This window comes from Anser cygnoides, chromosome 1 (genome assembly GCF_040182565.1).
Source record: "Anser cygnoides isolate HZ-2024a breed goose chromosome 1, Taihu_goose_T2T_genome, whole genome shotgun sequence".
NCBI lineage: Eukaryota > Metazoa > Chordata > Aves > Anseriformes > Anatidae > Anser > Anser cygnoides.
This window is the reverse complement of record NC_089873.1, coordinates 200,719,341-200,732,137: the sequence shown is the minus strand read 5'-3', so window position 1 is coordinate 200,732,137 and position 12,797 is coordinate 200,719,341. Positions and strand designations below refer to the sequence as shown.

The window sequence follows — 12,797 nt, the reverse complement described above, 5'->3', positions numbered from 1 at the left end:
CTCCACATCACCACAGCGGGGGCTTTCACACTCCCTTTTGCATGGTGGACATGAGCAAGCCTGCCTTTTACTGCCGTGACAAGGTCCCACTTGGTCTGCCCTTTGAATATCCGTGGGTTTAAACACCTAAACCCACGCATGACCCGTGCGAGACCATCAACCAGCAGTCACTTGTGCCTCTGTCAGACATTTGCTCCAGGCAGGGGCTTGCACCGTGCCCAGGGTGAGGCGAGCCCCCAGCACCGGCACCTCTCGAGCACCAGCACCATCCGGACGAGCCTCGGGAGCGGCGCGGTGCTGGGTGTGTTTGGCAGGAGGAGCTGGGGCTCTGGGAGGCCCCGGGGAGAGGCACGGCGGCTGCAAGCACCGGCTTGTCCTGGGATGGTGAAACGTGGCACCGGGGAAGGTCAGAGCTGTGCAGGAGGAGCTGGAGGGAGCCAGGATGTGGAACAATAGTACTGGGTGAACTCTGAATGTAGGGGGATGGATTAGGAGCCAGACCAGGTGCAGGGTCACATACTCCGTGTATGCAGCCAGATGATGGTGGAAAGGACAAGCATCCTTCACATGGACCAGCAAGCAGAGGGTCTGTTTTTGACACAGTTCCTCCCAGAGTCACCAAAGCATCACTGCTTTAATAACCCATTTCTGGCTCCTTTCAGATCTCAGAGAAACCACTCAGTGTCATGCTGTTTGGATTCTCTTTTTATTTTTCCCTGCAGAGCTCTGGATTTTTTTTTTATTATTTTTTTTTTTAGCACAGTGACGTCCCCCAAAGAAGCTTCCTCTGGAGGCAGCACTGTTACAGGTTTATTTCTAACTCCGTTCTCTGAAAAATAATGCAGCTTAAACAAAAAGCTCTAGTATCTCTCATCTGACAGCAGACATCCCGCCTGAGACACACTGCAGTTATATTGAATGGTTTACTTTAGGTTTTGGGGCAGAGAAGCTTCCTCACTCTGCTCTTGTGCTTCACCAGAGAGTAGTTTGTGATTAAGAGGAAGAAGTCTTGAGAATGAGACCTCCCTAATTAATACACAAAGGGTACCTCGCACACCTCTGTCTGTGCGGCGAACACTTCCAGACCAAGGGCAGCTGGAGGCATGAGGTTGGGACCTCAACATTGTTGATGCCCAATGGATTAACTCACCCAAGGCTCAGGAGAAGAGGCTGGAGAAAGAGCATGAAGGCTGGTGACACTCAGCAGGAACCCCATCTCCAGCATGGGCTGGGAGGAGAGCAGAGCCACTCCTTCGTGGGCAATCCCAGCTCCGCAGGCACAATGCCGTGCAGGGACGGCTCCTCACAACCTCGCCCCTTCCCACCGGGAAGAGTTGGATTTGGGCTGCAGGTGCTTGCTTCGTTTGCCTGCAGGGCAGATTGGTGCAGCCCGCCGTAAACCTGCAGGAGAACTAATGACTCACTCTGCCTCTGTAATTACAAGTCTGCTATGTAGGATTTCAATTCTTTTTTCCTTTTATTTATTTATTTATTTATATACTTTTTTTAACAAGCATAATCCAAAACTTCGTGCTGTGAATACTGAACTTCTGATGGCTCACTTGTGCCCAAGCGGTGATGTTTCTCCCAGTCTCTCCCAGAACAGAGTCAACACTTTGGGGCTTCACCATCCTTGGGGCAGGTTCTGGGTCACCAGCACCCTGGGGATCAGTGGGGGAGCTTCAGCACTGCATGGGTGAGCCTGGACCTGAGGACATCCTTAGGATATCCCAGCACCAGGGCTCTTCTCAAGTCACGAAGGCTCAAAGCCTGCGCAGCACATTTCTCTATGTCACTCACCCCACATGGGTGCTTGGAGAACCCTGGGAGAGGGAGCTGTTGGCTTCCCAGGTCTGAGGTTTTCTGTTTAACCTAGTGGCTGGAAGTGTCTCGTTGTAGAGCTCATAACTTTGAAATCACCTCCATAAGCTGCCAAAGAAAATGATGGATGGGCTTGGTCTTCTGGGAGATGGACCAAAAACTAAGATCTATTCACAATTGTCTCAGGTACGTGGACTTGCTCAAGAGAGCTGGCTGTTTTCCTGTGTGAATTGGAGTGGTCTGGAGCTTCACTTCTGAGATGTCTTCATTATTAGACATCTGGGAAAAATTGCAAATCTGCCTCAGTGTTGCCATGTGTCAACATCTGCTGGAGCTATGTGCTCCACGGTAAGCCCGTATTCTTCTCTGCAAAAAGATGGCGTAATCAAGGACCCCGTCTCTCTTTGCTCACCATTTTCTCATGCTTGGCATAAGGGGCTTTTCTGGGAAGCTCACCTTTGTGTTACCTTGTTCTCTCATTGTATCTATTCCTCTTCTGGGACTGCCTGAGGTGGCATTTGATCATAGCACAAATTCCTTTGCTGCTGTCACCTTTCCCCAGGTGCTTTTGACTCAACAGAAAATGCAGGAAGCCACCCACCACCCTTATCAAGATGGAACTAGCCCAGACACTGATGCCTCACATCATTTTTTCAATTCATATCACTGATGACTCAGTCTCCATTCACCGTCAGTCACCCGGGAATCATCCCACTACATTTCCCCTTGGCCAGAGGCCATGCTGTAACCTGTGCAATCCACCAAGCTTCACGCCAGCTCCCCTAGCACTCTGTCTGCTTTCGAGAAGGTGCTGCCGATTCTCCTTGGCACCTCTAGCATGGGGAAAGGCAGGAGTGGAAGCACACAGCCCCACATCTCCATTAGATTCATGTTTGGTACATAGGAATTAGCAGTCTCCTTCATGCCGTTGTCACCTTTTGGAGGTGATCTTCTTGCCGGGTCACTGCTGACCTTCGAGGAATTCAAGTGGCCAGTCCGTGTTTTTCCCCTCCGTTGCACTTCCGTGGCTTTACTTTCTCCAAGATAATTATATGACTCAGGAAGACAAATGCATACTTCACATATTTGCGGGAACCATAATGCCGATAGGTGGGTTAGAGTATTTTGAAGCTCTTTGAACACACAAGAGCAGCTGAATTCCCGTGACTTACCCACACAACCCAAAGCAAGTCCAGGCAATGGCTGCATAGTTTTTGTGGAGCCCTTTCCTAACAAATGACAAACACCTCCCTGAGAAAGAAAGCTTGGTCTTGCAGCACCGAGGCACAGGCTCTTTTTGTTGCTGGAGAAATCACGGACATTGTGCGAGGTAAGATTTACCATTTGTATTTTACTGCTTCTTGAGAGATCGTGTACAATCTGAGACTGGAGCTGGGAGGTGAAATCTGGATGCAAAAAACAAACAGCATGGAGAAATTATCATCTCTTAACTAGATAAGTGATTGTTACAGGTAAAACAACCTGGCAGCTAATCACCGGTGAAGATAAGTGGCAAAAAATGAGGTGTGGTGGTGGTTGGTAGCATTGTTTTAGCACAGGCAGATCTGTGGAAGACACAAAAAGAGACACTGTCTTTGAATTAGGTGGTTTAACATCTGAATCATTGCGTTACAATTTAATTTGCTGAATTTGGAAGAAAACAGAAAAGTAGAAGAAATGTTATTATTCCCTGCAGTAACTTGGGGGACCTTACTTAAAACCACCCCAAACCTGGGTTGACCCAGAACCTCAGATGGGTTTTACTGAAGGGGCAGTCAGGGCTGGGAGAGGCTGTGGGCGTCCCATTTTGTTCTTTGGGGCCACTCCTGAGGGGTCCTTGCTCAGGAGTGGGAGTAAGAGCTTGGCTGACCTTAAAGACAAGATCTTTAAAGCTTTTCAAGTTATTGCTCCCGAATATCTATGTAGATGCATGTACCCAGATAGGGAAGGGCTATTCAATTGAAATCATGGCATGCAAATAGCCATGTAGTTATTGATTTGCTTTCCACAATTACTCCATACCCAAAGGGATATAGAAGAGTTTGAGCTCCTGTCCCCTTCAGAGCAGGTGACCTGAGACCTGTGAATATCACCCCTGATATCAGCCTGGGCCAGGCCCTCCAAGAGGGCTTTGTTATGCACCAGAGACAACCCAATGTCCCCCTGTGATGCTGGGAGCCCACCTGCTTGCTTCCATGGTGGCCGCTCTTTTGGGAAAGGATCCTTTTGGAGGAGATGTGTTTCATGGCTCCTGGATGTTTTTTTTTTTTTGTTTGTTTATTTGTTTTTCCATTTCTCTCTGGCAAGGGGAGCGATATGACTTGCGGAGAAGCCTGTCCTGACATGTCTGCTGTATGTAAACCCTCAGCTTTTATGAAAAGGGCTTCTGTCCTGGGGACTGGGGAGCCTGCAAGTGCTTCTTGGCTCTGGGCTTCTCCTGTAGCTGTCGTAAGATCAGATTAATGATGTATTAGTTTGAGATAACTACCATGAGGTCATGTAATTAACTTGCGATCATGCTCTGTGCCAGTTGGCTGAAACGCACCGCTTTAAAAAAAAACTCTTTAAGACCAGCTACAAACAGAGCTTTTTGAATGATGGCATTAACAAACAGCTCATTAGTCACCTTTTGGACTACTTAAAGGAGAGTGTTCAGGGCAAAGTGGTGCAGTGGGAGGTGAAATGCAGCGACCTGCCCAAGCTCTCTCCCTCTTCTCCAGCCAGACCAAGTGCCCTTCTTCATCCCCTTCTGCTTGCCTCAGTCGTGCCTTGGCTGCCCTCCTCATCCCTTTGCCATGGCCAATGTCCATCCCAAATCCCCCCAAAATGATTGGTGCTCTTTCTTGCTGGAAATGCACTAGAAATGTCCAGCCCCTGCTGGGGGGTTTGCAACATGAGCAGAAACAGATTTCTCTCCCAAGTTCTGTTCTCCCAAGCCACTTTGGCTTGGCCCTTGCCATGGTCCATGAGGATGACAAAGGGACTGGAGCATCTCTCCTGTGAGAAGAGATTGAGAGAGCTGGGGCTGTTCAGCCTGGAGAAGAGGAGGCTCAGGGGGGATTTCATCAGTGTCTATAAATACCTAAAAGGAGGGTGCAATGAGGACTAAGCCAGGCTCTTGTCAGTGGTGCCCAGTGCCAGGACAAGAGGCAACGGGCACAAACAGGCACCCAGGAGGCTCCTTCTGAGCACCAGGCAGCACTTCTGTGATGTGTGGGTGACGGAGCCCTGGCAAAGGCTGCCCAGAGAGGTTGTGAGGTCTCCTCCTTGGGATATTCAAAACCACATGGACATGGTGCTGGGCAGCCTGCTCTGGGTGTCCCTGCCTGAGCAGAGGTTGGACCAGATGGACCCAGAGGTCCTTCCAACCTCAGCCATTCTGCGATTCTGTGATACGGCCCTCCCATAGGGGCCAAGGCAGTATCAGCTTGACTTGGTGCTTCTCCACCATCAAGGTACCCCATACCACACCACTCCGCTAGGCTGGACCCTGCTCTACAAGCTTCACACATGAGCTCCTAACCACCACAAGTCACTGGAAAGGTTCATCATCCAAATAACCAAATCATTTGATACCAGCTGCTTCTCTGCATTGGAAGCTCAGACCAATAAGGCGGTGTGTGGTGATCACCGGCCCTAACCACGCACCAGGTCAGGTGGGAGTAAGCATCTTGTGAAACTACGCCCTCCTTCATTCTTTGTGGAAGAAAGAAGGACCAGAAATACTTACCTTGACCATGGAAACCACCTCCAGTCTGTGGCTCCTGGAAGATGTCACTGTTTTTTTCCCTCCCATCAAGTAGGTGGTTGCAGCTACAGCCTGCTCAACAGCTCTGGAGTTGAACTGTGAGCAAGGAGATAGAGTAGCTCTGAGAAATGGGAGATCCTTCATGTAACAGCTCACATCCAGTCAGCAATGTCCTGTTTTGGTGAGCTGTGAGGATGGAGCAGGTTTTGTGGGCTGTGTTTGGGTGAGAGCTGCCAGCTTCTTCTTGTCGTCTATCTTAAGCCCTGCTTGCTGGAGTGTTTAGGGTTTGACACTGTAATCAGTTGTCTATCTGGGTTAGTCTCAAGTCATTAACTTTTATATTCCTCCTGGTCTGGCAATGTGAATTCTGCATTTCATGATACTGAAAAAAAATTTCCCAGCACAGCTGCTGGGCGCCCAGAGGTGCTGTGTGGCAAATTGTTTTAAACTAGAAATGTTCCCAGTGAGGAGCCTGAACGAGGCTTGTTCTCTGCCAGCCATTTCTTATAGATCAGAGAGGTGGTAAAATATTGCTGAAATCATTATTCCAGTGTTATGCTATTTTATTCTGCAGTTTGGAAGAGCTTTATAGGTCAAGATGAAAACGGACAGTGCTTTGTGATCTGTGTGGGTGTTAGCTGAAGTATAATGAAGGCTGTGAAGTAAATGGGGTCTTAACTTACCCTGCCTTCCATTATTTTTTATATTGTATTAAGGTATCACGTATCATAGCAGGAATGTCATGTCTTTGCTCATCTTGTGCTTTCAGATGACTGGTGGAAGCTGTGGGTGTGTAAAATGAGCTTCTCCTGTTCTAAATGGAGACTGAGCACAGGATCTGAGTGGAGGCACTCTGGAAATCTGACATTTTTTTTTTGTTTGTTTGTTTTGTTTTCTTAAAAGATGGAGGTAATAGGTGCTGGCTATTGACTGCAACAAGCCCAAGCACTTCGAGCAGCCAGAGCGTAAATCACAAGTCACCAGGCAGAGCAGCAATGCCTCTTTCTGTTCCTTTGTATTTTAGCAAGTCCTCTGCACAAACATTGCTTACAGCTGGTGGGCCCTGCTCCGTGTCTATCTCTTTCCATGCCAACCTACTTTTGCTTTCTCCTGTACTGACTAGATCTTATGCATCAGTAAAGTCGGAAGTCGTACATTTGCCATTAATTTTCTGTTTGATGGGAGCTCAGGGCTTGTGTCTGAACCATTTCATGTCCATGTGACTCTGAACAGAGATGGACAGCAAGCAAAGGGCTGGGGTCTGGAAGCTGGCTTTTTTCTTCCGTTAAAGAAACGAGTGAATATGGAAAAGCCATTTCATCTTCTCTGCAGTGTTGATAAATTGCCTTTTCGTTCTTTCTCTCTCATACTTTTACTGAACTTGCAGGCAAGCCTGTCCCTTGGCAGGTGGAAAGAATAAATTGCCAGCAGTACGCGTTTACGAGATGCCTTTCAGTAGTGGAGCTGTGCAAATAATAGGTTTTTCATTTCAGTTGCTGAACTGAAAAATAGAAAATACTTTTTGTTTTGGGTCACCCCCTAAAGGAGAATGTTTCTTTTCTTCTCTTGGATTTTTTTATTCCTTTTCATAGGCATTGCATGATACATTCTGGTTAGGATTATTTAGTGCTTTCCATAGCTTAAAAAAAAAAAAAAAGAAGAAAGAAAGAAAAAAGAAAAGAAAAAGCAAACTAGGTCACTCTCAGACAGAAAACATCATTTGAAAAAACAACAAAAATATTTCATTATTAAAATGTCAAAATGGAGTCTTGCAGCTTCTCTCAGAATGTTTGCTCTTTCAGCTAAAACTAATTACATATTCAACCCAAACTCTCTGAGAGTTTCAGTACCTCGTAATTGTGCTTCGGGTGAATTTGCAACATCAAAAAAAACCATCACACCGTCTGCACGCAGCAGTGACCTGTTCTGTGTGCTGCTCAGCAAATGCACCCGCACAAGGATTTAATTCCATATAATGAAGGTGTTGGGCAAGGGAGCGGGTGCAGTGACCTCTCACAGGCCTGTCCAGCCAGGGAAGCGCTGGTGCAGCCATGATTCACCCCGACGGGGACACAGCTGGCTTGCCAGGCTGACATGCCGACCTGGGGCTGCCACGTCTTCCTGTGGCATCTCCCCATGGTGGGGTGGTGGCCGGGATTCACCCGTGCACAGGAGATGCGGTGGTGGGGCTGGGTCATGGAGACAGGACCCATACATGTGGTGCTAGGCCATGGAGGCAGGGCCCTCCCATGTGGTGGTGCTAGGCCATGGAGATGGAGCCCATGCATGTGGTGGGACTGGGCCATGGAGACAGGGCCCGTACATGTGGTGCTAGGACACGGAGAAAGGGCACATCCTTCTTTTCCTGTGCCTTGTTTCCTAAAGAAATGGTGCTGCTGTGATGGTGTCCCTCCATCGCTACCTGCTCCTCCCAGAGGCACCCTAAATTCAGGCCCATGATGGCATCAAATTCCAACAAATTCCTATAAATTGTGATGATAAAGGGGGCTTATAAGAAGGACAGAAAGACTTTTTACTAGGGTCCATAACAGCAGGGCAAGGGGTAATAGTTCTATACTGCAAGAGGATAGATTTAGATTGGGTATAAGGAGGGTGGTGAGGCCCTGGCCCAGGCTGCCCAGAGAAGCTGTGGATGCCCCATCCCTGGAGGTGTTCAAGGCCAGGCTGGATGGGGCTTTGGGCAACCTGGGCTGGTGGGAGGTGTCCCTGCCCATGGCAGGGGGGTGGAGCTGGGTGGGCTTTAAGGTCCCTTCCAACTCAAGCCATTCTGTGATTCTATAACCCTACTTTAGGGAAAGGAAGATGGGTGAAATGTCCCCGGTGCATCACAGATGCACAGGTCCAAGGGGTCTGGGAGGGAAAATGTGAGCTGCTGTCTCCTTGTGCTGTGAACCCCAATGCCCTCGCAGTACATCATCCTGCTCAGAAATAAAACTCCATCCCCAGAAATATGGCAAGGGATTAGGAACTTCTCAGCATTAGCAGAAATTGGAGATAGTTGAAGTATCAGTGGCCTTTTGACCCGGCCAACAGACTTGTCAATATGATAAGTTGAGGTTTGGCAGAGGCAGCTACCTACCCCTTGGTCCAATATTCTTCCCTGAATCACGAAATTTTTAATCTTTTCCTTTCTGCCTGAAACGTTGACAAGACATTTTCCTCTGCCGAGAGAAGCTCCTCAGCAGCTGTCAGTGGTGTGGAGCAGGACAGGCACTCAGTGTTGTCTTCTGGTTATTCCCCAGAGAGAGCTGCAGGAGGCATCACAAGCAGAGCTTTGATGCTGCAGATCAGAGATGGACCTTGGTGAAAACTGGAAGCTGGATGAAACCAACTGGTTGTCTCGTGGTGGGATCCATCCCTTTGCCAGTGTGAAAGGAGGTAGGACATCACTGCAGTTTTTAATCTGCCTGGTGACCATGCTGGGAGCCTTCCCGATGTGCTGCTGCCCATCACTGTGCTTGCAGTAGTCCTAGGGGCTGCATGCGGCTATATCCAGCCCAAGTAGTGCTCAATGTAAAGGTGGGAAAGGTCTGATCCAAACTGCAGGGACTGGCAGATTGACCGACACGCTCAATCTGTTGCTTGATTTCATTCCTTGGAATAGCCTTTTGCCAAATAAATAAATAAAAATAAAAATAAAAATAAAAATAAAAATAAAAATAAAAAAATAAAAATAAAAATAAAAATAAAAATAAAAATAAAAATAAAAATAAAAATAAAAATAAATAAAAATAAAAATAAAAATAAAAATAAAAATAAAAATAAAAATAAAAAAGTTTTGGTAAGTTAGTACAGCACTTATGGTAGGTGTCACCACCCTAATTGTCCACGATGACCATGGTTGAGGAGGAGTGAGGAAGAGAGATGGTAAAAGATTCCATTCTCTCTTCAACCATATTTGTGTGGAAACATTTAGGATGGGTGCTCAGGGACACTGTCCCAGCAGCAACAGGAGGGATGAGGGCTGCCCTGTGCGGGACCACCTAAGGTTTCATTCCAATTTAACATGACACCAGACCTCCCAGCCCAAGTGCATGACTCTCCAGAAATTGCCAGGAAAGTACTTGGGGAAGATGCAATGGGAAATAGCCAGCAGACCAATTTCCTGCATCAATTAATCTCTACTTAATTTCCAGCCAGCTGCTGGGATTTGCTTTTTATTTCCCATTCAAACATGTGGCAGACGGAACCCCATGTGCTCCTGCCCGGCCCCATCACCCCAGGCCAGCACCAGCTGTTCCTCGCTGGGGACAGCATCACCTCCATTTCCACCAGAGCTGAATTAGATAAGGAAATTAATGCTTTAGGAACACAGCAGCCCTGGCACAACCTCCCAGTTGAGCACCCTTGGTTAGCATCTTTTTAACAGCACAGCTGCTGTTTCTGAAGCCAGCCAGTGTGGGGCATCTCTAAGAGATGTGCATGGGGGATTTGCCACAGCCCCTGTTTTTTGCCCCTTAGAACAACCTCTGGTTCAATATTTTTATTATTATTATTATTATTTTTTGCCACGGGCATGCTTTTTGTTATTGTTTTATAGCTGAAGCAACCAAATCTCTCTTGGATTCAGGATCCCACCGCGCTTGGGTCTGTAAAGCAGAGGAGGGCAGAGTTGCTGCCATCAACAGCTTATAAAAACACAAAGCAGTTAAAGAAACATTGGACTTTAGTTTTGTATGCAGCCAATTGCTGTTCTAAACTAGTAGTCTTTTCTAACTGATCTCACAGCATTTTATAGTGGGGGGAAAGATCTCTTAGCAGTGCCATAGGTATAGACTGCTATATTATGTCATGAACCTGCCTGTCTTAAACACCCTCTGTGATCCCCCTAGCAGCAGTCCACAGTTTCCAGACTATGATTTTTTTTTATTATTTAGTCTGGCCAAGGTATTGAGCAAGTGTTTTAAACCTGAAATGAAATAAAATAAAGTAAAATAATAATAAAAAAAAACTCTGCATTTTTTTTTCTTTTTGAAAATTACATTGAGTTCCTGGACTTCAGCAGCACTTTGTTATTGAATGAAGTGCTGGAAAATAAATAAACCTCCACCACTTCCAAAACAGTCATCTCTCAGTCCTGCCTGTATCGAGCTGTGCAACTGCAAGCAGCTCACATCCCCTGCCCACGCTGCAGTGCCAGAGCGTTGTAGGGTGATGGGCGGGATCTGGGGGGTCTGACCTGGCTGCTCAGGGCCGTATCCTGCCGGGTCTCAACAACCTGCAAGGTCAGAGGCTGCACAGCCCCTGAGCAGCTTGTGCCATCACCTGTCTGTCCCCAAGGGGGAAAGGCACGTGCAGAGTGAGCTTAAAGCGGGCATTTTCACCCAAGCTCTCTGCACCTACCTCTTGAGCTGACCTTTCTGAGCATTTCTTCTTCTTCTCTCAGACAATGACATTTCTGAAGGTGCACCAGCCCTGTTTGCTCGGGATCAGCTGGGTAAGTCCATACGCAATACGTTTTCCTCTTTCTTTTTTTTTTCCTCTGTACCCAGCAGAGTGATTAGGAGATGACTTTGTTAAAACTCAGGGCAGACGTTGAATGTTTTCCAGTGCTTAAATTCATCACCACCAGGGCCTTTTTTTGTGTTGCTTTTGAACTCTGTCCACCAGAGGGATGGATGCTGGAGGCATTTAGCACCTTTCTGTGTGAAATTTGTGCAGAATTTCTTCTCTGGGAGCTGAGCTGCCGCCTTCCTAGTGCTTGGGTGCTGCTGGGCTCTGGGTTGGAAGTCCAACCCTTGGCTGGCACTTCTGTGACTTTCTGATGCCTTGCAACAGGATGAGTTTTTGTTTCCTTGTTTGGCTTTGGGTTTTGTGGTTTTGTTTTTAGTCCTGGGAGCCAGAAGTAGAGGTGAGGAAAGCAATCTCCCCTTAATTCCAAGGCAATGGTCAAGAAAGATGCATTTCTCAGGATGAATTAGCGGAAAGGGTGAGGAGAGGAGGTGCAGCGTGGGGAACTTCTGCAGGAGGTCCCCCCAACCTCCAACCCTGCAGGTCTGGCACTCAGGGAAGGGGGAAGATCAAGGAGGCACCAGCCCCTCCTGAGGACATGGGGGAAGGCTAGAGATGGAGCAGATGGTGGTGGCTGGGGATGGTGCCGGGCTCAGCACCATTTAATGGGACCATGGATTCCATCACCGCATGGCAGAGCACCAGCCCTTCTTCCTCATGGAAAGGAGCCCTCCTCTTCACTTTACAGGCAATGGTTTCCCCACTGCTCTTGAAACCCTCCTTGTCCCCAGTAAGGGTGCTCAGTGTGCATGTGTTGGGCTGCGCAAAACATGAGAAACTGGTAGAAACTGGGGTAGGATGGTAAAAGTGCAGGAGCCCAGAGTGGTGATTTTTATCATGTGCATCCACCTCTTCTGTAAACCACTGCTGCTAAGACCCAGGATCTTGAAAAAAATACTGTAAATCCAGAGATGCCCATGAACTGCATGATGCCTCGCTGGCTCTAGAAGGGACGGCTGGGCCAGCAGCTCTCCTCACTGGCAGTCTCATACATTTGATTGCGTTTTAAAGGAGTTCTTGTGAGCTCTCTCCACTTGGTGTCAGGATAGAGACTGCTTTGACACGCGTTTGGCCAGACGGACGTCTAACAGGGAATGGGAATAGAGCCAACAACCTCCCCTTGGCTGCCTCATTCACTGCCCAGCTGATTTAAACCGAATGAAGTTACTTTAAAACACGTTTTCTTTGACACAGCTTCCTCCAGCTCCTTTTCTTCTTGATCTTCTGCGTCTCTTCAATTTTCCCTTGACTGGTGCCTTCCTACAGGGACAGGCGCCTGTTTCTCTTAGCCTTGGCAAAACCTCCAAGTCTGAGCAAACATAGTCTGTGACAAAGACAAGCTCCCTCTTCAACATAAGGTTTGGTTGGTTTTAGTTTAGAAGCAGATTTTTACGATGTGCAAAATAAGATTTATCTCTGTTTTCTTGATGACTTCGGTCAAGGGGCAGGACTCTGGATGGGGCAGGCATCAGGGATGGAGCGCAGGGAAGCCCGGTTCCTGGCATCTCCCCCATGTTAACAAAGCAGTGTGTGGCATCCAGGGTGAGCTGTTCCCTACTGGGGCACTTGGCCGTGCTGGTCAGCATCTCCCAGGGGCTCTGCCCAGCCCTGCTCCCAGCTGAGGGGCAGCAGAAGCTCCTCGGACACCACCTCCCTCTGCCCAGTGCTATCAGACATGCCTCAGTCTGGAAAAGAT

At 47.9% G+C, this 12,797-nt stretch overlaps 1 protein-coding gene across 2 annotated transcripts in view; it reads left to right on the top strand.

The window, feature by feature from the left end:
- Positions 1-2,992: 2,992 nt before the first annotated feature.
- AMOTL1 (angiomotin like 1) overlaps positions 2,993-12,797 on the top strand; it is a 76,234-nt gene continuing 66,429 nt past the window's right edge. The window contains exons 1-3 of one of the 2 annotated variants that reach the window (XM_066989867.1): positions 2,993-3,151; positions 8,833-8,968; positions 10,977-11,027. In XM_066989867.1, the coding sequence (XP_066845968.1) occupies positions 8,884-8,968; positions 10,977-11,027 (136 nt within the window). In that variant the 5' untranslated portion in view covers positions 2,993-3,151; positions 8,833-8,883. The remainder of the gene's footprint in view (positions 3,152-8,832; positions 8,969-10,976; positions 11,028-12,797) is intronic. The other variant, XM_013178107.3, reaches the window with a different exon arrangement.